This window comes from Danio rerio, chromosome 16 (assembly GCF_049306965.1).
Source record: "Danio rerio strain Tuebingen ecotype United States chromosome 16, GRCz12tu, whole genome shotgun sequence".
NCBI classification, from domain to species: domain Eukaryota; kingdom Metazoa; phylum Chordata; class Actinopteri; order Cypriniformes; family Danionidae; genus Danio; species Danio rerio.
Genome location: NC_133191.1, coordinates 37,020,022 through 37,046,694, shown reverse-complemented (window position 1 = coordinate 37,046,694; position 26,673 = coordinate 37,020,022). Strand labels below are relative to the sequence as shown.

General features: G+C 34.0%; 1 protein-coding gene and 1 long non-coding RNA gene across 6 annotated transcripts in view; one reads left to right on the top strand and one right to left on the bottom strand.

Moving 5' to 3' along the window:
* Positions 1–5,400, bottom strand: part of LOC141378235 (uncharacterized) — a 57,392-nt gene extending 51,992 nt beyond the window's left edge. Inside the window, exon 1 of one of the 2 annotated variants that reach the window (XR_012392240.1) lies at positions 4,873–5,400. This is a non-coding gene — a long non-coding RNA (uncharacterized lncRNA). The remainder of the gene's footprint in view (positions 1–4,872) is intronic. The other variant, XR_012392241.1, reaches the window with a different exon arrangement.
* rspo1 (R-spondin 1) overlaps positions 4,945–26,673 on the top strand; it is a 44,297-nt gene continuing 22,568 nt past the window's right edge. Inside the window, exons 1-4 of one of the 4 annotated variants that reach the window (XM_073924869.1) lie at positions 5,037–5,480; positions 6,917–6,955; positions 16,532–16,999; positions 26,333–26,524. In XM_073924869.1, coding sequence (XP_073780970.1) covers positions 16,903–16,999; positions 26,333–26,524 — 289 coding nt within the window. In that variant the 5' untranslated portion in view covers positions 5,037–5,480; positions 6,917–6,955; positions 16,532–16,902. Of the gene's footprint in view, positions 5,481–6,916; positions 6,956–16,531; positions 17,000–26,332; positions 26,525–26,673 lie in introns of those variants that run through there. The other 3 variants (XM_073924868.1, XM_073924867.1, NM_001002352.1) reach the window with 3 other exon arrangements.

Here is a 26,673-nt window from a genome sequence, read left to right as displayed (position 1 = left end):
CTATAGAACTCAACATGAATTGAATTGGTTTGAATCTTTCTTTCTGTTTTACAAATCAAACTACATGAATTAATTGCCAAATCATTAAAAACTGTAGTTACAATTTCACATGCATGAAAACAGGACGTTTTTTGTATGAAAAGCTGGTGGTTCTCTGATAAAATCTTTGTAAAATAATAAAATGTTAAAAAATAATTTGCCAAGAGGTTAAAAACAATCCAAACAAATAGTTCTTAGTTTTACAAGAAGTTTTATATCATTTTGCTTCATTAAAATCTTCACCCAAAAATGAACAAATTTTTGTACATATTGCCAAGTGTGAATAATATCTGGGCGCAGTGATTTATACGATATTTATAGGATCTTAATAACTGTCAAAACATTAAAACTGTAGCTGGCAAGAGAGAGTTATGAATTCATGAACCCTCAACTTTCCATCACAGATTGAGTATGAGGAAAATAATGACAAATAGTCAAGACAACAAAATTTATTTTGCTTTAACTTTTATTTTTTGTAATTAATCAGGTTTTAATTCCCTTTTCTAAGTTCAACGTTTAACTTGATATTTTTAATCAGATTGATTGATTTAAGTTAAGATGACTAGAAAAATTCATTTGATTTAACTAATAATTAAGGCAGCAAGAATTTTTGCAAGGTATAAAAACTTTACTAAATTATCAGAGGCTTTAAGAAGCTCTAGATGCCCCTATTATCAATAAAGTTTCACACTTGGTAGATTTGGTTTGATTGAAATAATCACTAGTGAGATTTCTGATAACACTAGAGCCATATACAAACAAATTAACAGTGCTTGATCTCAGTGTGCATTTGATCACAGCATCGATAGTCTGGAAAACTGGGTCAGGCATTTTGAGATGGTGCTAAAATGGTTAAAATCTTATCTTGAAAGGAGAGTTTACTTTGTCAGTATCAGTTAACATAGGTTGAGGTGGACACCTTGACATGTGGAGTACCACAAGATTTAATTCTGGCACCTCTCCCGTTTAACCTTTTCATGTCCCCCTGAGCCAAAAAATGAGAAATGCTTAGAATGCGCTTATGTGAGACGTCTGCACTCCAGCCAATCAGAACATTCAGACACATTCACATCCACGCTACTTATAAAAATAAAACCCTTTAAATATTTTTCCTTAGACATTTAGCTGCTAGATGTAAGTAAGATAACTTTTCTAAGTTCATTCTTAATGCCAACTGTGGAAAAAAATGATCATCAAAATGCTTATGATAAACCGGTTTATTTGCCTTCAAACTCCGCTTCAGTTGCTTGACGCGTGCGCACGTGAAGCAGCCTGACACCGACTCGGTCCCAGTCATTCCCCTCGCTGGCCAGATGAGGTCACCATCACTGGACTTCTAAGCATTACGTCATGCTCATACACTGATTGCTACACACACCTGCAGCACATCTAACTGATGATCCACGCACACACATATAAGCAGCTCACACACTCACTCCTTTGCGAAGTCTTGTTCTGCCTTCTGACATTATTGAGCGTTTTCTCCTCGCCTGATCTTCCGTGTATTACCTGGACTGTTCCTCGACCTTGCCTTGTCTGCTGCCTGCCTTGAACCTTGCTTTGTACCTCGACTTTGATCCACGCCGCCTGCCCTGAACCCAGCCTGGTATTTCGCCTCTGACCCACGCCGCCTGCCTCTGACCCATGCCTGCTTTCACACTCCTTGACAGTCAGCCGCCAGCCCTTAGACCCGATATAACTACGTTTGATGCGAGTTCGCACACTAGTGCTTATTGTGTGATTGTGATTAAACTGCGTTTAATAAATATACTGCAAATTGATCCCTCCGTGTCAGACTCCTCGTTACACAGCCAGTGAGCACCAGCACACACATATAATATGTTTCATCAACCATCAACAAAAGCACAAGCCTTCTGTGTTTACAAATACAAGCGCAGCCGTTTAGAACTCATTTCTGGTTAATGATGTCAGAATTCACCGGTATTTTGGAATGGATGTGTGAATGGTCTTTTATGGAAAAATTCCGGAACATCCATGCCTGTGTGAACAGCGCTTTTTTAATTTAACGGTAAAGTCGTTCCGATAATTTTCCAGATATCTGCCAGTATTACTGTGTGAAAGGGACTAATGACCTCAGCACCCTTGATGTCCTTTGCCTAGGCATTGATGAAATGAACAGCTGGATGTACCAAAAATTTGAACAAAGACAAAACTGAAGTCATTTGAGAATAAAAATTAAGTTCTCAAGGTGAATGTTCACCTTTACTTTATATAAATGTAAGTTTTTTTTATATAAATAGTACTATAACTCTGGATCTTAAAAAGGTGCTTTAGTTTGAAAAGAACAATTTTCTTTAGACAAGCAGAAGATGTAATGTTGCTGAAGGTCTTCCATACGGACCATATGACCTAATTCACCTTTCAGTCATCACAATTTGGCTACTACTGCTAAACACTGAGGTAAATGCTTTTGTGTCACTATTGTTTGTTTACTTGTTGTTGTACAGTGGTTGGATGTAATGTTTTTAAAAGAGTATCATAAAGACCAATGAAAAAGATATTTATATTAGTTTATAATAAATACTGTAGTGTTTTTGAACCTAACCATAGTAATTTACCTGAAATAATCAGTCATTGTACGTTAATAATTGCTATGGCAATATAACAACTATGGTAATATATGCAAATTACCCAACACTGTACTCTACAACTATACAATTTATACTACAATAGCTACATCACAGTTTATTGGGGTAAAACGTAAAGTATACTACACTATTTATTGGAATTTATCAATTTGCTATAGTATATACTACAGTATGCTGTAGCATTCATTAACTAAGGCTTGTAAATATTATTATATATACACAGCATATTACACTTTACTACAGTATGGTTGAAAAACCCAGTTGGCTATAAATGACTAGTATTTTTTCATGTGGGAAATAACTCTCCTCTTTAGTTTATGTTAGCGTGACTTCCCAGTAATAAGCTTAAGCGGGTTAATAGCTCACTGGCAGGTCTAAAGTTACTTTATTTGCTAAATGATTTGACAGGGTTTATAATGTCAGCCTTGTAACGTTTTGATTATGCTGTTTAATGTGTTTCTCTGGCTGTTGTCCATGTGTTCTGGGCATGAAACCATCATCAGGTGCCACCCAGTAACAGAAGCTCCAATGTGACTGGGTAATAGTAACATCAGTGTTTATATTATGCCATAGGGACAAAATGTATTTTATGTTGCCAATGTGCAAAATAAAGTAACTTTAGCCAGATTTTAAATAAAGAGGTTATTTAATGCATTCATGCAGATGCAAGGTGCATTTGTGGAGGGGAATACATTATACCAAGTCAAATAAAATGCCACAGCATCCATCCAATATACAGTTTAGAGCAAATATTGAGCATAACATATGAGGATTTTTTTACGAGTCAAGTAAACAGTTACTTTTTCAAGAGAGTTGAACCCAGGGAAGCGTCCTACGTGTTTGTTTTTTAGCCTTTTATCTGTTTTAAAGATGGTCACCAATTAATGAACTGCAGTATAGATCCAGACCCTGAAACCTCAGATCCAGAAACCTCAGTAGTATTATCTATTGATTTTATGCTTGTATGCATGTGTGTTAATATATTTTGCTTTCACAGCAATGCCATTGAAGGATTATTTTTGGTTTGACCAAAAAAAAAAAAAAAACTTTCAGTGAAAAGCTAAAATTAGTTCATCTTAATAAAAATAAATATATTTTATATTACTACACTCAAAGCCTTTTCCAGAGACGGGCTGCCGCTAAAGGGCATCCGCTGCGTAAAAACGTGCTGGATAAGTTGGCGGTTCATTCCACTGTGGCGACCCCAGATTAATAAAGGGACTAAGCTGAAAAGAAAATGAATAAATGAATAACTACACTCAAAGCCATTTGCCAATGCAGTGGTGTAAAGTAACAAACTACAAATACTCAAATTAATGAGTATATTAATAAGTAGTTTTTCTCAGAAATTTTTATTTGCTAAGTAGTTTTAAAAATTTGTATTTTTACTTTTTACTCTACGTTCCTTCAGCCTGCAGTCACTAAATTATTTTGGGGGATTTATTGGGATTATAAAAATCCATCCTGTGATTCTTATCTAATCAAAAAGCACATAGAAAGTAATTCGCATCATACTGAACTACCTTAAGAAATGCAGCAAACTGTTTGGAATCATTATAAGTGTTCAAGAAGATGTCCAAAATCTTTACACGCAATGACCGAGAGACCGACTGACTAATGAGAAGATGAAGGACGTATAAATACAATACAGAATGTTATGTTTACACATACGTATCTGCCGTTTACAGAGTAGCTCTTTACTCACTACTCTAGAGTAGTTTTAAAAGGGCTACTTTTTTACTCATACTTTGAGTAATATTTACAACAGATATTTTTACTCTACTTGCACTACATTTTTGTGCAAGTATTGGTACTTTTACCCAAGTATGATTTTTCAGTATTTTTTCTACCACTCTTTCAAGGTAATAATAGGTCAGACTTAATAGTGCAGCAACAGGTAAAAAACTGATATGCCTATTTTGTTTTCTGAAGTCTAAAGTCATTGAATTGAATCACAAAGGATTGTTTCAGCTAAAAATTGTACAACACTAGCCAAACACATAGTCACATAGGGTACATCTTGGAGGGCCTCGTGGTTCAGTAAAATAATAGCAAATGTAGTATTTGTTGAACCATCCCTTTACAAATAACGTTTTTTCTTACTGTAAATAAAGTTTTTTCTTCATGAACAACTTTTTGTACGTGTTTCCCTTATCATAACAAATAGCCTAGCCTTAATGTTTTGCAAAAGGCTACCCTTAATATTTAGGGTACATAACGTTACCTTAGGCCTACGTCGACGGATGGACGGGCTGTTATCTTCCCCATCAAAGGTGAATCTCCAAATGAACATTCCGTCGTAATTCCATCACAGGTTTTTTGTCTCTCAGTGAGTGTTTCCAGGGGAGGGACCAGCTCATTCTTCAGCACGCCGAAGCGGCTCTAGATGGACTTGGATGCAAACTTCGTGAGGTAGAAGCTCTACTCCATGGCTTGGATGCTTTCCGGAGTTTAAAAGTGGATTTATGTGGGACTTGCTTCAGAATTACGACAGAGAACCGCAAAATAAACCAGGCCTCTGTCGGCTCCATTATAAGCGCAGTTCAGTGGAATTAGGGGATTTATCATTGGGATTTACAATTTAAAGTCATTTTTTTGTTTCTTTTCCTTTCTCCCATGCCCAGTATTGCTCAGATTACGCACAGGGACACTGATGTAAACTGTCATGACATTTGAACCGAAGTCAAAGCAGGTCAAGAAGTGCTTGTCCCATAATCAGTAGTGAGTAGACTGGTGTGTCTGCCATCTGCCCGAGGACTAGCACACATTTCAGACATTTATTTCAGAGCCTCGCGCACAGTGGATCAATATGTGAGGCTCGCCATACATTAGGTAGGTTGTACTTCATTATTTATAGTAGGCTACATAAAACACCGACTTACTGTTGGGAGACCAACACCACCAAATATATTCATTAATGTTTTCACTTTTAAAGATCAATTTTAGCACTTTACAAGAGCCTATTTCATTAATTATTGACATTCCAGTTTCATTATAAACTGTCATAATCATATTTAGTATGGGAATGTTTATTATGATGATAAGGTGACTTTTGTTAACGTATTTTTCATCATTTTATTTTATAAGCCACCATTACCACCATTTCTGATACAATACTTTATGATTTTCCTTTAAAATTTTCTATAAGTTAACTAATAATACATTATGGATCATTATATACTGTAGATAAGATACCTGTGATTTCCTGAGTATTGGAAATAATATATTTATAATTGTATTCATTTCTTCATATTAATAATAATAATAGTAATAATAATAAATACAATTTAATTTATAATAACCCAATAAAATAATAATAATTATTAATATGAATAAGTGTTTTTTTCCCACATTTTATTTCATATAATTGTATTATCAAAAATGAATGGCATGTTTAAAATATATAAATTTATAATAATTATTTAATAATAGTTTAATTGAGTAATATAATTGTTACTTTTAAAAATTTAAAGCATAAAATAATGTTCATAATATTAGCCAATTTATTTTAAGTTGCCACTTTTTTATAATAATGATGATAATAATAATTATTTTATATCTAAAAAATAATACTCCTGAAATTTAATTAATTTTTTGATACCTACTTTATTACTATGGAGCCAGATCAGTCTCAAACATTATACATTTACCAAATAAAAATCATCATCATACATCCACAACTCAATTCACTTTTACAAAATCCAATTTGTAAGTTCAAAACACGATTCAAAAATACACAAATCCAATTAAAAAAATCAAAACATGATTCAAAAATACACAAATCAAATTTGTAAATATAAAAAATGATATAAAATATGCAAATCCAACTTATGAACTAAAAACTGAAAACATGATTCAAAAATATACAAACCCAATTCGTAAGTTCAAAACATGATTCATAAATACTTGACTCTTATTTATTTGGTCAAATATTTATGATTTGTAATTGTGAATTCATTAATTGTGTTTACAGATGTACAAATTGGATTTTGTAAATGTGAATTGTTCTGTGCATGTTTGAATTTTATTTTGTAAATGTATTATTTTTGAGACTGATATGTCAACATATATTACATGCTTTGTTCTTCATTTGCTTCTTTTTTTACCTGGCCAATAATCATTGAGAATTGCCCCAATGCATATGTTTTTAACTGTGCTATTTCAAAGACCCTTAACTTGAGATTGAGAGCTATCCAAGTGCAGCCAGTTACTAATTCAGATCTCATGGCTTTTAAACTTTCAAATCGCTTGTTGTGTGTCTGGTCCAGTGTTAGGTCATCCTGCACCAGCATTCTGCAGTAAAACCAGTAAGTGTTTTTGAGAGGATCAGGCCAGAGGGAGAGATGATGGTGATGTGGAGATGAAGACAGGTGACGTTTGACAGTTGCCAGTAAACTCACTCAACAGCACCATTTATATTTCGATGAAGCTTCTGTTGTTTTGACACACGATGGCTGGCGTACATTCACTTGGATGAATGGGGAGTGTGACTGGGCCACTGTGAAGTGTGCTGAAAACATCCGATTTACACTACCGAAAGTCGTACGTTTGGAATCAGTAAAAAAAAGTTTTTAATAGAAGTCTGTTCTGCTTACCAAGGCTGCATTTATTTGCTCAAAAAGACAGAAAAATTCAAAAATAGTATTACAATGTGAAAAAAATTGTTAAGTCATTCATTCATTCATTTTCGTTAAGCTTAGTCCCTTTATTAATCAGGGGTAGTCACACCGGAATGAACCACCAACGCCAACAAATAGTTAGGATTCAAATGTAATTAATTCCTGAGATTTTCAGTATCATTACTTCAGACCTCAGTATCATATGAGATTATTCTATTATTTGACTGTGGACCACAAAACTAGTCAAAAATGATATTTATACATAAGCTTCCCATTGATTCTATATTTAGCCAATTTACAACTATTTAAAAATCTTTAGAATGAGGGTTAAAAATATTGCGAAAATTGCTATTAAAGTTGTCTAAATTAAGCTCTTAGCAATGCATATTAATAAACAAAATCTTTTAAAATAAATATATATATTTTACAGCAAATGCACAAAATATTAATTTATGTATTACACTAATGTTTTTTTTTTTTTTTTTTATCAAAGTATACTGGAATATAGTATACCACAGTTTCAACCAAACATGAAACAACTTTTTCAACATTCATAAGAATCATTATTAATGACTAAGTACCAATAAGAATTGATCATAATAGAAAGCCAATCAACATATTAGAATGATTTCTGAAGGATCATGTGACACTGAAGACTAGAGAAAGATGCTGAAAATTCAGTGTTGCATGACATCACAGCGTTGAATACAAAGGCACACTACATTTTGATTTCACAACTACAGTTAAACAGTTGAGTTTTACAGATTTTTGAAACCATTCAGCTGATCTCCTTATCTGGTTTGAACACTTTTAGCATAGCTTAGCATAAGTCATTTAATCAGATTGGACCATTAGCATCTCGCCTAAAAGTTTAAAAAAGAGTTTTGATACTTTTCCTATTTAAAGCTTGGCTATTCTGTATTTACAGTCCATTGTTTACTAAGATTATGGGCTCTATCATACACCAGGCACAATGCGGCGCAAGGAGCAACGAAATTGTTGTTTGCTAATTTCAGCTTGGCGCAAGAGTTGTTTGGACGTTTTGCACAACACTGTTTAAATAACAAATACATTTGTGCTCATATGTGCGCCCATAGGGGTTCTGGTCTTAAAAAAAGAAAAGTGTAGAGGCACATTGCTGGCGCGTTGCTATTTTGAGGAACTAAAATAGATTGTTTATACTGTTTATATAACTACTTAATACACACAGGATGTACAGCAATACGCACATATCTTAACATATGAAAAAGAATTAAAGGATTAAATTATTATTTTTTTAAATTATTTTCTAGCCTTCATAAATATAAAAACCATACTTTTATGCCTTCATTTCGGAGGCTTTTTCAGTTTATTCATAACAATTTGCTTTTGTATTATGTTATTATTAGTAGTAGTATTAATTAATTAATTAATTAATTAATTTTGAACACACTTCGTTATTATTGTTCATTTATTTGTTTGCTGGAAATAAGACCTGAATATAGAAATAGTTTTGACACAAATCTTTGCGCTTAACCAGCTAAATTAATTATGTATAGGCTAATGGATGTCCTTATCCACAAAAGTGAAAGTGAAAGTAAAGAATGAGGAGGCTCATTCTCACCTGTAGATGCTGTTTAACTGTTTTCTTACAAGTGAAGCGTTCAGTTTTTCCAGTTACAAAGTCCACCATGTAAATAGCAAATGCGCTATAGCGAGTCGCAACTGATTCTTAAAGGGAATGGGAGATGAGACTCTGATGGGTTTATTCTCAAAACACACCTATAACTCATTTAGAGAATAAGCTCAACCCTGTTAGACCATGCAAAACACACCTATAACTCATTTAGAGAATAAGCTCAACCCTGTTAGACCATGCAAAACACACCTATAACTCATTTAGAGAATAAGCTCAACCCTGTTAGACCATGCGCCATGGCGCAAAGTGGATTTTTCCATCTTTAAAATAGCAAAAGTGGATTCTGACACGCCCTTAATGCTTTTGCGCCCTGTGCTTTGGACTTTGCACATGGATCATTAAAATAGAGCCCTAAGACTTCTTTGTCAATTTGTCTGGGAACTATATTGCTGCAGTACCATGGCTGCAGCAGGTGCAATTGTATTATGCAGCACTTGTAAAGTAGTCTTCAGATAGGTTACTAAGCACTATGTAATTCCATTGCACCTGCTACAGCAATAGGAAATATGAAAATTATCAAAACTCTGTTTTGAGTAAGATGCTAATGGTCTAATCCGATTCAATGATTTACGCTAAGCTAAGCTAAAAGTGCTCTGACCCGGAGATTCTGTATTCACAAATTGTAAAACTTAACTTGTTTTCATTTAAACTAGATTTGATAATAAAACTGTTATTTTAAATTGTATAAATATTTCCCAATCTTGCAACTTAGACTGCAATTTTGGTCAAATATGTAACATTAGGTACCACAATAGGCTTCTTTTAAACACATTAGAAAGACTTAAATAAAAAACAGTAATAAAACCAAAAATCTCAAACTTTTGACCGTTTGGCTACTACGTTAAGTCCTACTTTATGTGCCAAATACACACTTCACTCAACTGTTTTAAACACAGGCACTAATTGTCTGTCAGTGCATCTTCGTTTCTGTTTCTCAAGTTTTATTGCAAGCAGTTTTTGGGATGGATGTTGTTGAGAGTTTAACTCATTTCTTTGGGGGGTTTCTGGAGCGGAGGATTTCCAGGGGCTCTGAGTCTTGCTTCCAGACAGACAAACGCTCTGCTTTTGCTCTGCTTTATTACTGACTCTGTTTATGGCCTGTTTACTGCTCTGACCTTTTTCATGGTTCTGCATGAACTTGCTGCCTAATACTACTGCTCCAGCACATGCTCTGTAGAATTAAACCGGGCTGTTGGCCTTCGTCATACAATATGGGAAAAGGCAGAATAAAGAAAACAGTTGTGGAGATGCTGAAAAAAACTCAAGAGCTGAGACCAGTGGTGGTCTGTAAGTGAGTCCAGGTGGTCTGAGACATAAATGTAATAAAGTAATACATAAAATGTATAGTATCAGATATTAATAGAAGAAAGGTGTAATACACTTAAATGCATGATATACAAACAATACAGTAGTATAAACTGATTAGTTGCAGTTTTTAAAATTATTTAATTTAATTATTTAACCAGGAATGTTCCATTGAGATACAATATCTTTTCTACAAGGGATTCCTGTATTTCATTAAATACTTGTAAAAGAAAATTACGAGAGACCTCTTGGAAGTTTCTGTGTATCTATTGGATTTATTCAGTCTTATCATGGCAATTTGTAACTTTTTGAATTAGTAGCTGATTCTTACGAATCTTGTTCATGCAATTTAGTACGATATGCTCATTCCCAAATGATGATTGGGTTTCGGAGCGGGGTTTGGTGCCACGCTTCCTTTTAAAAATCTTACATTTTCATACAACTGAACTTAAATGAATTCATACGAATAAGCCACTAAACTGACAAAACATAAGTCGTAAGTTACTGACAAAACGTAAGTCGTAAGTTACTGACAAAATGTAAGTCTTAGATTACTGACAGTTTACTGTCAAAACGTAAGTCGTAAGTTACTGACAAGTTACTGACAAAATGTAAGTTGTAGGTACTGACAAGTTACTGACAAAACATAAGTCGTAAGTTACTGACAAAATGTAAGTTGTAGGTACTGACAAGTTACTGACAAAACATAAGTCGTAAGTTACTGACAAAATGTAAGTTGTAGGTACTGACAAGTTACTGTCAAAACGTAAGATGAAAGTTACTGACAAGTTACTGTAAAAATGAAAGTCGTAGGTTACTGACAAAATGTAAGTCGTAAGTTACTGGCAAATTGTAAGTCGTAAGTTACTGACAAGTCCTAAGTCGTAAGTTACTGACAAAACGTACGTTGTAAGTTACTGACAAAACATAAGTGGTAAGTTGCTGACAAGTTACTGACAAAACATAAGTCGTAAGTTACTGACAAGTGAATCTTAACTATTTTGATTATAACTAAAATGTATTACAACCAGGGCCAGCGCGTCCATAGAGGCGACCTAGGCGGCCGCCTAGGGCGGCAGTATAGAGAGGACGGCATCCACGACACCTCCCTTACCACCCGCGTCCTCAGTTATGTCCGCGACACCTCCCTCACCACCCGCGTCCTCAAATATATTCGCGCATAGACGACTGAATAGAGAGGGCGGCGTCAGCGACACCTCCATCAGCACCCGCGTGTCCTCAGTTATATCCGCGCATAGGGCGGCAGAATTGAGGTCCGCGACACCAGCGCGTCCTCGGTTATATCCGCGCATAGGGCGGCAGAATAGGGACCGCAGTGTCCGTGACACCTCCCTCCCTCCCTCAGCACCCGCGTGTCCTCAGTTATATCCGCGCATAGTGCGCTGGAAAAGAGGTCCGCGACACCTCACTTCATTTTCATAACCGGTCACTTTCGTTTTCACATTGGGGTTGAGGGCGGCATGATTGTCCTCTGCCTAGAGCGGCAGTTCAGCTTGCTCCGTCCCTGATTACAACCTTAATAAATGAAATAAAAGGTAATACCTTTTTAACTTTTATTCAATGTTTACAATGCAAATTCAATTAAATCCACTTTATTTGTTAAACAAAACTAGTCAATCATTTAATATCTCTACTAAAAGACAGAAACTATTACTTAACAAGCTATACTGTAAATAAATCTGATATGGCACGTCATGTTACCGATCCCCCTCCTCAACCCCCCTCCTTCCCCGCCCGCTGTTTACTTTCACTTTCTTCCGCGACTCCCCAACCCTCTTCACTTTTGTCCACAACAACCCTCCGCTATTTACTTTCGTCCTTCATCTGCGACAACCCCCCTACCCCCTGCTTGCGCGACACCTCGAAATAAATCGTAAGTTACTGACAAAACATAAATCATAAGTTACTGACAAAACATAAGTCGTAAGTTACTGACAAGTTACTGACTAAAGGTAAGTTGTAAGTTACTGACAAGTTACTGACAAAACGTAAATCGTAAGTTACCGACAAAACATAAATCATAAGTTACTGACAAAACGTAAGTCGTAAGTTACTGATTAAAGGTAAATTGTAAGTTACTGACAAGTTACTGACAAAACGTAAGTCGTAAGTTACTGATAAAACGTAAGTTACGTTTTCTTGTGAGATCAGACTGGATTTATTAGATATAGGTTTGAGTAAAATGTTAATATATTTTTTATAGCTCTGATTACAATATATTGTAATTTAAAAAATTTATTTATTTATTTTATAAAATGGCAATAGCTCAGAATATTGTTTTTAAAAATGAACATAAAAATGGCTGAAAAAATGGCATCTTTATTATTTTACTTTTTTTTTCATTTGAAAGACGTTTCATCTGTTGTTTGCAAAACACAATAACTATAAATCTTAAAATAAATCCAGATATACAAAGGTACATAGCTGAGTAATTTATTATATATTATTATAGTTATTATTATAATTTAATATAGTTTATTATACTAAATCAGTCAATTCTTTATGTACAGAAACCTTCAAATTTCAGTTCAGCTTCTTGATGTGCAAGTATCTTTTAGTTAAAATCATTGCAGACAGAAAACAACCATGAATGAAATTTGCCAAATAGTAGCATTCACCAGTGTGACACTAAGCTGCTGTATATACTTTAGTTAATTGCTGCACTTTTCAACTGATGTATTGAAAGAACTTAAACAACAGACAATTTAATCTCCTCAGTATTCAATGAGAGCGAGTTTTTGGTTTATTGTTTATCTGAATGAGCACAACAGAAGAGCTGGCTGTAAATCTGAGAAAGCAAAGACAGTTCCCTCCAAACACACAGAGTTGAGAAAAGCTTGATGAATAAATCAGTCAGATGATCGGGATGTCCCTCATGCAGGCTTATTTGGGAAATGAGTACATCATCTGATAAAGATATGCTTGGATTAGAGTCAATTGCAGATAAACATTATTGGTTGGGAAAATAAGGCTTGCACATAGATTTCCTCTTTTGGTTGGATGTGGATAAACATTGAAACATAATCCAGTTTTTTTTTTTTTTTTTTTTTTTTGGTTGCACCTGAACTTGTTTTCTCCTCTTGTCAAAACGTGAACTGGAACATCATCATTTATTTGGCGGAGAAATCCCCTTTCTGGTTCCAGGGCGATGGCATATCTGTGCGTCAGACTTGACATATCTCTCCTAATTAATATTGCTGACGAGTGGTGCAGACAGCAGGCAACGGGAGGTTTTGGCTCTGCCTGATAAATACAGAGAAGATGTCGAAGACATTGGAGTATTATTCATTTTCTAAGATAAATAAACTTTGGTTAGAAAAGATGTCTGCTAAATTTTGGTGGCGAGAGAGGGGGTGTTGTAGGAAGACTCCTTTTTATTCCTTCTAGACTAAAGATCAACGTTTAATGCTTGATGTGTAGATAAATATTATTTCTGTATTCCCTCCTTTATTTAAACCACATCTCTGTTTGTGGTTTGTTCTTTTTTATGCTGTTGCGTCAATGTGACCAAAACATCTTGCATTTGATCGAAGAAATGGAGATGTTTTAGGTCATTTATTAGCTTTATTATAATGCTAATAATATTATTTATTTATACAATTAGACATTTTTAAATTTGTTATTATGGAAAATCTAGGTTATTCTACCAAAAAGGGCTGCTCAATATTGGAATAATCTGATATACAGTTGAATTCACAATTATTAGCCCTCCTGTTTATTTATTTTTTTTCAATTTCTGTTTCGCGGAGAGAAGATTCGCATTTCTAAGCATATCTAATAGCTGATTTAATTTATCTTTGCCATGATGACAGTAAATAATATTTTACTAGATATTTTTCAAGACATTTTAAACAGCTTAACGTGACTTTAAAGGCTTAACTAGGTTAATTAGATTAACTAGGCAGGTTTGGGTAGATTAGGCAAGTTATTGTATAATGATGATTTCTTCTGTAGACTATGGAAAAAAATATAGCTTAAAGTTGCTAATAATAAGAAAAAATATTATCAGACATACTGTGAAAATTTCCTTGCTCTTTTAAACATAATTTGGGAAATATTTTAAAAAGAACAAGAAATTCAAAGGGGGGCTAATAATTCTGACTTCAACTGTATCTGCAATATTTTTTTTTCTGCAATATATATTGCGATATACTATGTTATACTTTCTTTTACACTTTATTTTAAGGTTCAGTTCTTGCTTTTGGCAAACCATTTTGACTTTTGCTTCAATAAACTCCAAATTTTTTTATTATTAATAGTTAAGGTAGTTTAGGTATTGGGTAGGATTAGGGATGTAGATTTAGATCATACAGAGTATGTGCTTTAAAAGTACTAATAATCGGCCAATATCTCAATAGCCTGCATGCTTATACTGTAAGTAGGGCCAGACAGAATCTGTGGATTTTTTCTGCTATTTTCTGCAAAAAAAAAAAAATTCTGTGGATTTATGCGGAATGATTTGGGGAGTATCATAACTAAAAACTTAATATATTAAATAAAAAATAATACCTTTTTAACTTTTATTTAGTGTTTACAATGCAAATCCAATTACAGGTAGATCCACTTAATTGGTAAACAAAGTCTGTCTTATAACATTTCTAAGACATAAAACATTACTTTATAAACTATAGTTTAAATAGATCAAATAAACATTTTCATTGTTCTTAATAATATTACTGAAATTAATTTTAAAACTGAATAAATATAAATTCACATATTTACACAAGTAAATGGGAAGAAGTGTCGTCAGGAGTCTGCAGAACTAAATGCAAATTATGTTACTCAAAATAAATAATAAATCCAGCGAAAGTGAGAATTTCCAAGTAAATGTATAATAAATTCTCAAATTAAGAAATGTAAATTTTAAATATCCTCAACTGAATTCTTTATTTTCATTGAACAAACAGTTCTAAACATGCAGTTAAATCGTTTTATGAGTAAACTCAACACTGTCAACCTAATTTCACCAAGTAGGATATGTTCCTGGATTAACATCTATGTTGATCCTGGAAAAACATTTTTATCAGCCAATCAGAATTAAGGGATATGTTTACAGTTTATGTTAAGTTTAGACTCATGGTTAGGTTGGCAAATCATAGCGTGCACTCAACACTGAGCTCAAAAATATGTACAATTTTAAACTGAGTTAACAATTTGTATGTTGCATTTTTTTACAGTGTATTTGCCTAAATTGTCATTTCATGTTCTGCAAATTCCATACAAATTCTCGTTTGGGAAAATCATGTTTGCCTTGCATGTTAGTGCACAAATTAAGATTTACATTCGGAGCAGCTCTTCATACTTGAAGAGTGTTGAGATGCTACAATGAAATATAGATATCTGTTGAGTTTTTGTTGGCATTTAAAAGCACTTTTTGGTATGCTAAGAATTAACAAATAATATGATAGCAGATTCAGAGGACCTGTAACCAAATATGGTCCTGCTTTCCTGAAATGTCCAGGCATGATGTCTCTCTTGCGTAAATCCAGAAGGCTCATCCGTTTTTGCTGGAATGTGATTAAGAATGACTCTATAAACATGTCATAGTGGGAGGCGTAAATATGATCACTTTCGCTGTTTCACATTTTTTGTTCTGCCTATTGTTTTCTGACAGATGTTCCATACATTTGGAGGTGCATTAAGTGAAGGTTATTGTATTTGTTTTGCATTGCTCTCAGGCATCCGAACTCTTCACCTCTTGTCAGTCTTTGTAGGGAAATCACAGTTTTATAAAAAAAAGAGAAAGATTTTGTGTGCTTCCCAGGCTCATGAATCTATCTGGCCGAGGAAAAAACAAGCATGGCAGGAATGTGTGGTTTAAACGGACAAAATAGCAGTTTGGGCTTATGTTACTCAAACTATTGTGTCCACGTTTAAACTACCAAACCAGACTTCCATGAATCAATCGAGCGAATTTAGAGCGCAGAAATGCTGAACTCTGCTGAGAAAGAGCAGTGATACAGATGAAAGAGTGCGCTTATGTAAGCCCAGCGTACGGCTATTTTCTTTTCTTGATTCCAAAAAATATTTTATGACAGTTTACAGAAAATGTTAAAAGCCTTTTTTTTTGTTTTTGTTTTTTTGGTTTTGCACAAATTTGAAAAACTTGCATCTCTTTCCCTCTGGATTTTCTTTTGACGTGCTGACTTAACAAAGTACCATTCTATATACATGTCTCATTGTGCTTTTCTCCCCCCATTCACCCACTCCAACTCCCTCTTTCCCTCGCTCGCCCCTTTTCCTCTGTCTCTCGGCTGCAGATCTTGGCACTGACAGATGCGTTGTCACGCGTAGGAGTCCAGAACCTCTCTCCATCTCGTTTTTTTCAGCTCTCCCCCTCCTTCTCCTCCAAGCATCCCTAATAAGACATGCTCCTGGGCTGGGTTGCTCACTCACGGTAGGATCTCCCATACTCAATCGCCGCCAGCTCCTCTTCTCGGCTTCATGGGTTGAAGGGCGCACAAGATCTCCCAAAGGTGATCTTCTTCATCGCGCTATGGTTTGCTCTCTAAACATGTCCGGGCTTGCCAAAGGCTCCCCCAGCCAAAGGCTCCGCGAGCGGCTGTAGTCCACTTCGTTCCACCTGCCACAGCGTGAAAGGGGCGTCCTCAGTGACTGGGCACCAGGGACTATGCATTTGGGACTGCTGGCGCTGGCACTGGTCTTCTTCAGCTCCATGGGTCACGCCGATAACCTCAAGGCCTCCAAAGCAAGAAGACAGAGACGGAGTGAGTGCTGATGTTTCTTTTTTGACAACTTTTCTCTTTTAGGTGGCTGGGGTTTTACTGTTTCTTCAGACCTAATGCAGCTTTTCAATTGGTAGCCCCTATTATTTGTGGCTCATTAAGGGGCTTTTGACTTGCTTGGAATGTGCTTTTTGGGGTTTTTGTGCTTTTTGAAATGTGGGGTAGTGCAGCTTTTAATAGCAACTTTTCTTTTTAAGGCAAATTGGAAATGAGCATATCATGTTCTAAAGAGCAGCCAATTTCGAGCCATTAGATGATACTTAACTATAATGCCTAACACATTTTATTTTTGCTAATCTTTTGACTTCAAAACCTTTTTTACTTATTGTGTGCGTTTCTCATTACAGTAGAGCATTACTTTAAGAGAAGAGACACTGAAATCAAGTGTGTGCTCGTGATCATCTCGTAGTAAGAGCAATAATTTAGGAAAAGTGCTTTTTTTTTGCGTGTGTGAACTCATGTTTTTACAAAGTGTTTTTTTTTTGGTGTAAACTACATATCAGGTACTATTATATTGCAAGCTGTTGAAAATGTTGTTATGTACTTATATATTACAAATGTTTATTTTCAGACATAAAATAGCTAAACGCCATCTGAAATTTTCCACTAAAATGAGAATTTTTCTCTGCCTCCTATGTTTATGTTTAAGTATTTTACTTTAAAGGCAATGAAAAGAACTTATTCGTCACTATAAAAGTAACTTCTCTGAGACTACACACAATAGTAGGAGAAAAATGCTAATTTTAGAAGAAAATATCAAACAGCATTTAGAGGTTTTTGCATCTGAACCCTATTCATATATAGCAAATATTTATTTACTGTGAAAATCTAGCAAGAGTTCCTATGTGCCTGCATGCATCCCGTAGTTATACATGTTTTTTCATATTTTAATGATTTTTTTTTTATATATACAGTTGAAGTCAGAATTATTAGTCCCCCTGAATTATTAGACTGCTTGTTTATTTTTTTCCCTAATTTCTGTTTAAAGGAAAGCAGATTTTTTCCAACACATTTCTAAACATAATAATTTTAATAACTCAGCTCTAATAACTAATTTATTTTATTTTTGCCATGATGACAGTAAATAATATTTGACTAGATATTTTTCAAGACACTTCTATACAGCTTAAAGTGACATTTAAAGGCTTAACTAGGTTAATTGCGTTAACCAGGCAGGTTAGGGTAATTAGGCAATTTATTGTATATCGATGGTTTGTTCTGCAGATTATCGAGGAAAAATTTAGCTTAAAGGGGCTAGTAATTTTGTCCCTAAAATGGTGTTTAAAAAATTAAAAACTGCCTTTATTATAGCCGAACTTAAATAAATTAGACTTTTTCCAGAAGAAAAAATATTATCAGACATTATGTGAAAATTTCCTTGCTCTGTTAAACATCTTTTGTAAAATATTTTAAAAAGAAGAAAAAAAATTCAAAGGGGGCTAATAATTCTGACTTCAACTGTATATATATATATATATATATATATATATATATATATATATATATATATATATATATTGAAAATAAATATTTTAATCCATTTCTCAGTCAATAAAGGCAATGTATTTTGGTGCATTTAAACAAAACAGATTTATTAAACAGAAATATTTATTAAACTAATGTTTTAGTCACCAAACATGTTTAGAAATTGAAAGATAATACAATTAAATTCAAGCAAAATATTGCAAATAAATGACAACCTACAAAATTTAAACAATTTTTATTTATTTATTTTTTTGGTTATTATGATTTTTCCTCTTTTTCAAAATTTGTATTTAATATTTTTCTATTACATATAAATTTGGCTGTACTAGTTTTTGGACTGTTATTGTACGTTATTTTGTCAGATAAGCTCTAGATTTGGCTTCAGTACTGGCACAAATATATGCACAAATAATATTGTATAGCTTCCTATTAAAAATATGAATTTAAAAGAGAGATTTTTGAGGGGTGTACTTATATATGCTGAGCACTATTTATGGAAAGTGGTCTGTTTTGGTTTTGTGTAGTATTGTTTTTTGTGTATCGCTCAATATTAAATACATCATAAGCTGTGGTGCCAAAAAAAAAATCAAATCATACTAACAATCTGATCAATTTCTTATCACAAATCCAAAAAGAAAAGTTAGATTAAGCATTGCTAAATGATATTTAAGGGGATAGTTCACAAAAAAAATTAATTCTGCAATAATTTGCTCACACTTTGCTTGTTTTAAATATTTGTGCATGTTTTTCTGATGTTGAACACAAAAGAAGATATTCTAAAAAATGTTGGAAACCAGTAACCATTCACTTCCCTTTTCCTACCATGATAATCAATGGGTACAGTTTTCTAACATTATTCTAAATATTTTCTTTTGTGTTCAACAGTAAAACGCAACTCATAAAGGTGTTAAACCACTCGAGGATGAGTAAATAGTGAGCAAATGTTCATTTTTGCATGAACTGTCTCTTTTATTCATTGGGATGTGCGCATTGAGTGCCAGTAATGTTGCGGTGTACAGGAAAAACGTTAATTATCTTTTAAACAAGTTATATTTACTATAATACAATATATTTCATTGTAATATTGTGTATGAAATTTCTGATGTTAAAAACAAAAGAAGATATTTTGAAGAATGTTGGAAACAGCAACCATTCACTTCCATTTTACTTTTATGAAAGTCAATGGTTACACAATTCCAACATTCTACAAAATATCTTCTTTTGTGTTCAACAGAAACTTATAAACTTATAAAAACTTTAAACAACTTGAGGATGATTAAATATTGAGCAAATGTTCATTTTTGTATGAACAGTCTCTTTTATTCATTGGGATGTGCGCATTGATGAGTGCCAGTAATGTGCAGGTGTTTGCAGCCTCCTCTAGAGGAAGATATATGTAATGCAGAGAACCACACAGATGCAGATGCATCAGATTTGCCACTGTTGTTATTTCACTTAGAGACAATATTATTAAAACTTGAACATTTATTCCCCTTCCAGACAATATAAGGAACAAAACGTGCATGTATCGTGTTGTGACAGTCACAGCAGGTAACTAAAGCAAGAAATCAAGTAGCACGAGGAAGCCTAGAAGTACAAATCAAAACACGACACCAATGAGAAAGTAAAGCTTTCTGTGGGGAAATAAACAGTGAGTTACTTAGTGAAATAAATCTACGGATGCTCCGCAATCTGTTAAGGCTTCTTGACCTCAATGTAAGCTCATCTGACCAAGTGCTTCTTGATAGTGTAGTTTTGCAGCAGTTTTATCAACAAAACGTAAGCAAACATCTCTGACAACTGTTATTGTACAAGTGATTGAACAGTGCTCACACTTTAGTCCCTGTTGATACTTTCCTGCGTTCGTTCTAAAATATCCAAACCACACCAGCAAAACATGTAATATTTCATAGTGTCTAAGTGTTTCCTTTTGTTTGCTGTAAACTTTTAAATTATGATATCAGCCTCCACATCTGTTCTATGGCACGGTGCCTGACGCTTCAAAAAGAAATAAATTGTAATAATGTAAAAATTATTTTTAGTTGGTGCATTTTATATCCTGTTTTTCTGGGAAAAAAGTGTAAATATTCTTTTAAAGAAGATACGTTTGCTTTTAGAATTGTGTAAGCAATAAGAAGTAGGGAATAAATCTTTAAGTCTCTTACCCCATTTGCAAATACGTTTTTATTGCCTTTAGGTTAAACACACCAAAATTTAGCTAGATTAATGCTTTAAACAAGTAAAAAAATATAGATTTGATGATACGATAAAGAAGATTTAAATAAATCAAGATATTCTCTGAAAGCAAGTCATATGATTTGAATTATATGTAGGTTGTGTTTACACATTTTTGTCACATTTTCTCACAGGCTTACATCGATGGGATATATGCACACGGTCCCAAAATTGCAATATTTAAGGTCTGTTTTCTTTACAAATAAGTAATCTTCTCTGCCTAATAAATATTTTATACAAAGTGCATTAGATTCAATATTTCTTTCCATCTCTTTAAAATCTGAAAAATTACTTTACCTCAGTATTTTGAATGGAGGTTTCTGCACTAGCCTGCTGGTACTGACGGCCTATCATCTCCTTTTATGCTTGAACAACTAAATGAATGCTTAAGGTTATTTAACTGATTGTATTTTAATTACATTACGATGTCTATACTGTGAAAAAAATTTACATTAAGCTTTCACCGGAAGTTTACCGTTGGCTGAAAAACACCAGCAGTGCATATACCCCATTGAATCAAACTTAGGTGTGATTGTTTGTTGTTTCGTTTAAGTAGGTGTAAATGTCTGAACCTCTGTGCGGAAAGCAGTTGCAAAGAGATCACTGAAAAGATGGAATTAAACACCAAGAACATCAAATAAACAAAAAATAGGAGATATTGACACAAAATATATTGTTACAAAGGATAGGATGCTTATTTTTATTTCAATCCTAACCATTGTGCTGCATGGTGCAGTGCAATATATCTATTCATGAAATCAGTTCTTAAATGGTTTGTCTAATGGAAGAATTTCTGTCACCCGTTTACACGTATCATATTCATAACCAACAAAATACCATTAAATGATAAACAAGTTTAGTCCAGCATGCAGCCATTTTATTTGTTTGGTGCATTGTAAAAAATGTAATGACAAAAAAATCATGACAAAAGTTATGTTTATGTTGCTTTAACTCATTTGAATAAGTTAGTTTGGTTTCAAAAAATGGTAACAATTTTAATAAATTATATCATTTACTACAAAGTTTAATTTAATATGTTTAGTCAGTTTGATTGATGTTGAGTTGACTAAAAAAAAGTTAATTTGATTCAACTAAAAAAAATGTAAGGCAGCAAATTTTTAGTCAAATCAAGTCAAGTCAAGCTTTGTTGTCATTCCGCTAAATGTGTGGTCATACAGAGGAACAAAATGTCATGTCTTGCTGGACCACGATGCTACACAAATTAATCATAGATACAAACACAACACTGGACATGAGCTATTTTAAAAACCTATGCATAACTATGCTATAAGAAACTTAACTATACACATAAGACAGGCTATACAAGTACTTGTCTTTATTTTTGAAGTCTAAGTTGAGTTACAAAATATAAATTTTTACTATTCTTTAAATAAAGGAAATATTTTCATTCATTCATTCATTTTACTTCGGCTTAGTCCCTTTATTAATTTGGGTTCGCCACAGCGGAATGAACCACCAACTTATCTAGAATATGTTTTAAACAGTGGATGGCCTTCCAGCTGCAACCCATCACTGGGAAACACCCAACACTCTTGCATTCACACACATATACTGCAGCCAATTTAGTTTATTCAACTCACCTAAAGCGCATGTCTTTGGACTGTGACTGTGAGGAAAACCGCTACACCCGGAGGAAATCCACGCACATACGGGGAGAACATGTACCTCCTCACAGAAATGCCAACTGATCCAGTTGGGATTTGAACCAGGGACCATCTTGCTGCAACAGTGCTAACGACTGAGCCACCGTGCCGCCCTTGTAATTTAAAAAAAATTATATATTTATGTAAAAGATTTATCTAAACAATTAGTTGGCTAAATTGTAGCTGTTTTTTGTTTTAGGTCATCATGAATATTTTCATGTGAATAATTAAACAAAGGGGATAATAATATTATGTTAATGTAGTTTATCATCAAAATGTAAAAGATCCATCTAAAGCACAGGTGTCAAACTCAGTTCCAAAAGGGCCGCAGCTCTGCACAGTTTAGTTCCAACCCTAATTAAACACACCTGATCAAACTAATTGAGTCCTTCAGGCTTGTTTGAAACATACAGGTAAGTGTGTTGGAGCAGGGTTGGAACTAAACTGTGCAGGGTTTCGGCCCTCCAGGAATTGAGTTTGACACCCCTGATCTAAAGATTTCCGGGGTGATAAAAGAAAGAGATGCTTTTATCTGTTACATATGGATGAAATCACAAATCTGATTGTTTAGGTGCTTTATTTGACATTGATGATTCTTTAAACGAACTTTTAAGATCTATGGAATCTTCCAGGAAGGTTAGATTATTGAAATGTTTTCAGACTAGGAAAAAATATTGATGTTTTGGAAAATCTTCACTGAAAATGTTTGTGAAAAATCAAGTATGCTTCTTCTGTGGTATCAATGGAAAAACTCTTGGTAAATCGGTTTCAAATCAAATCAAATCACATTTATTGTCACACCATTAACAGCACGTGTACTGTGATGAGTGAAAAGCATAGGTGCTGGCTCCAGACAGTGCAAAATACAGACAGTGTAAAATACAACAACATACTCCCAAAAAACAAAACAATATACAATTGGCAATGTTGACAGTCATACGTAGAAGACAATGAATAGATATACATAGTCTGACTGCTGGTGGTAAATTGTTGTAGGCAATAATGTTTTAAGTAAGGATTGGTTAAAGTGCAGTGCATGTTACATCTTGGCCTGCACTTTAACCAATCCTTACGTTTCCGCTGCTTTCTTTTAAATCCTCATGTTAAATATGTTCTCTTTGTTTGTTTTAAGACAAAAACAAATACATTATTCAGATTAAGGAATCTTTAGATAAGAGCCTGAAAAAGCTGAAAATATCACTTTGCCTGGAAGTCAATTAATCAAATCCATAACAGACATTAACAATGCAAATGTGTAAACAATGAGCATGTTAACATGAGAAATATAAATAAAAGTAGTGATCAGAAAAGTGTGAATTTATTAAGTTAAACTAAATTAGTTGATTAAGTTATGGTTGATTTATTAAATCTTAATGCTCCATTACACTATAATAGACCAAAACAATTGATTTATAAAGAATTCCCCAAGGCTAGCCAATAATTTATGCCATTATGATCAATGTTTTATTGGTGCTCAATCATTAATCCTAGTTCCTATTTTTATATATTCACAAAGAACATGTTATTAAAAAGTTAAACTATACTCATTAAAGAGACATTTCAAGCAAAAAATGAAAATCCTGTAATAGTTTGTTTTCTCTTGTATGGTTTTAAATCTTTCTGTTGAACACAAAATACAATATTTCGAAGAATGTTGGTTGCTGGCACCTATTTATTTCCATAGTACGAAAAAATGGCTGTTGAAATACAATGGGTGTCCACTATCAATATTAAAAATACCATATTTCATGTTCAATGGAACAAAGAAACTAGGTTTTGAACAAATGTATAGGGTGTGAAAACCATCCCTTTATTATCATGGTTTATTGTATTTTTGAATGTTGTTGTTTTGTTGAATATTTCAATGATGTTTTTGAACTTTTGCTCACTATTATTCAGTTAGGTCCATCAATATTTAGACAGCGACACAACGCAATCGATCTGAAAATGAAATAAACAAGAAGGTGGGAGGCACATATGCAAACTGTTGTTATTCCTACACCATTAACCTGATTTGAATGTACAGCAAATATCCTCAAATTAAACCTGACAGTCTGCAGTTACAGCACATCTTCATTGTTTTATTTCAAATTGATTGTGTTGATGTATAGAGCCAAAAATATTTTACATAAACAATTTTCATGAACCAAACTGTATATATACAATGATAATTTAGTGATGGTCATATATGACTTCTTTTTTAATTAAGGGGCATTTTTAGGTTACTTTTCTAACAAATTACCCTGAGAGATATTTTAAGGGAATTTTAAGTTCTATAAAAATCTCACATTTAGCTAAAAAGTCTAATTTATTACTTACACTTCCTGCAATCTTCCTCTTGAAGATGAAAATCCAATGGGGATGTTTTCACCATCGTGATATAACACTGTCAAGAAGTGAAGTTGTCTTTTTAGTGTGTGTCTGCAGTGTTGGTACGGTCTGCAACCTAGCCAACTTCCCTGCATATTTGTCTGGGCTAACCACCACTCAATAGACCCGTGCAAAACAATTATTCACGTTTATCATTGTTAATTCAAGTTTCATTTTTGTTGTTCCTGCTGACAGGCTTTTTCAGCTGTGGAGAGCAATGCAGTGATCGCATAACTTCACACACTTACTTTGAAAACCTTCCACTTCTAAGGATGTTTTTTTGTTGATGTATTTGAGTGTTTCTTCCTTGTTCTTCTGAAAGTTAATATTGTTAATGCTCTTTTATAATTTGATTGGTTGATGGATGAGTTAAACAATTTCATTATTTTTTCTTATGTTCCCCCCCAAGAACAAGATCAACATAAGAGGTTCATTGGTCCATTAGGTTGCGTCACTTACTGTACGTGCGGCTTATTTACAGCATTTTAACACTCGTAGTGTAGAGATTGATTGCCCTGTGAGAATATATATTTAGAGCTGATGCTCCACACATAGACTCATAAATTAAAGCAGATGACCGCAGTTTTGACTCCGTTCGGCTCACCAGGAACAGGATGTGCACTCTGACATGCTTTCGGAGTAATCTTTTATTTAATCTTGGCTTTAAACGCAGACATATTTTGGATGTTACAAGCAAAGCATGGAACGGGATGTGTGAGCTTACTTAGATATCTGTTGTTGATTTTATTTGACCATTTGTCAGCAATTTGGGAGACCTGGACTGACATTTTAAGCCCCTTTCGCCCTGTGGACCATCACAAATCTCTGTGATGTCTCCAGTTTTGATTGTCCGGTATGAAATAGCATGACATCTTCCGGTGAAAGATTTCCACACAAATGTTTTAAATGAACAGAGTGAAGTGAACAAGGGTACTTGGTGCAAATGAGCTGCAAACACAGACTACTGAGTGTAACAAGATAAAGCGCTGCTATTTTTTTACAGGCCTGCAGTCTGAAGTGCTGTTTAGAAAACTATCTATCTATCTATCTATCTATCTATCTATCTATCTATCTATCTATCTATCTATCTATCTATCTATCTATCTATCTATCTATCTATCTATCTATCTATCTATCTATCTATCTATCTATCTATCTATCTATCTATCTATATATCTATCTATCTATCTATCTAACTGTCTGTCTGTCTTTCTATCCATCCATCCATCCATCCATCCATCCATCCCACCCACCAATCCATCCATCCATCCATCCATCCATCCATCCATCCATCCATCCATCCATCCATCCATCCATCCATTTCATTTATCGGTCATTTATGCTGAGCACTGTATTTATGTCTGTCTGTCATGATGGTAAACTCAAAGTGAGGGCCACTTTGAGGGGTTGTTTGTTCAGTTTCTGACAGTTTGCACACTTAACATGCTTACTCCCAATTATTATATTTATTATTATCACTTTGGAATACAGATCGTCTTATAAGTTATAATGAAATGCTACCTGTACATTTACTAACTCATATCTGTCTTTTCTCCATCAGTAAGCACTGAAGTTCCTCCATCATGTTCGAATGGATGTGAACACTGCTCGGAGTACAACGGCTGTCTTAAATGTCGACCCCGACTCTTCATCTTACTGGAGCGAAATGATATCCGTCAGATAGGCATTTGCCTGGCCGCGTGTCCTGTTGGATATTATGGCATTCGAAATCGGGATATGAACAAATGCACACGTAAGTCTTTGCTCTAATTTCAAAACCATACATTTTTATGTATGTAATATACTGTAAGCTCTGCCAATCAGTGTATTTGAATGATTCTGTAGGATTATGTGACACTAAAGACTGCAGTAATGAATGCTGAAAATTCAGCTTTAACCTCA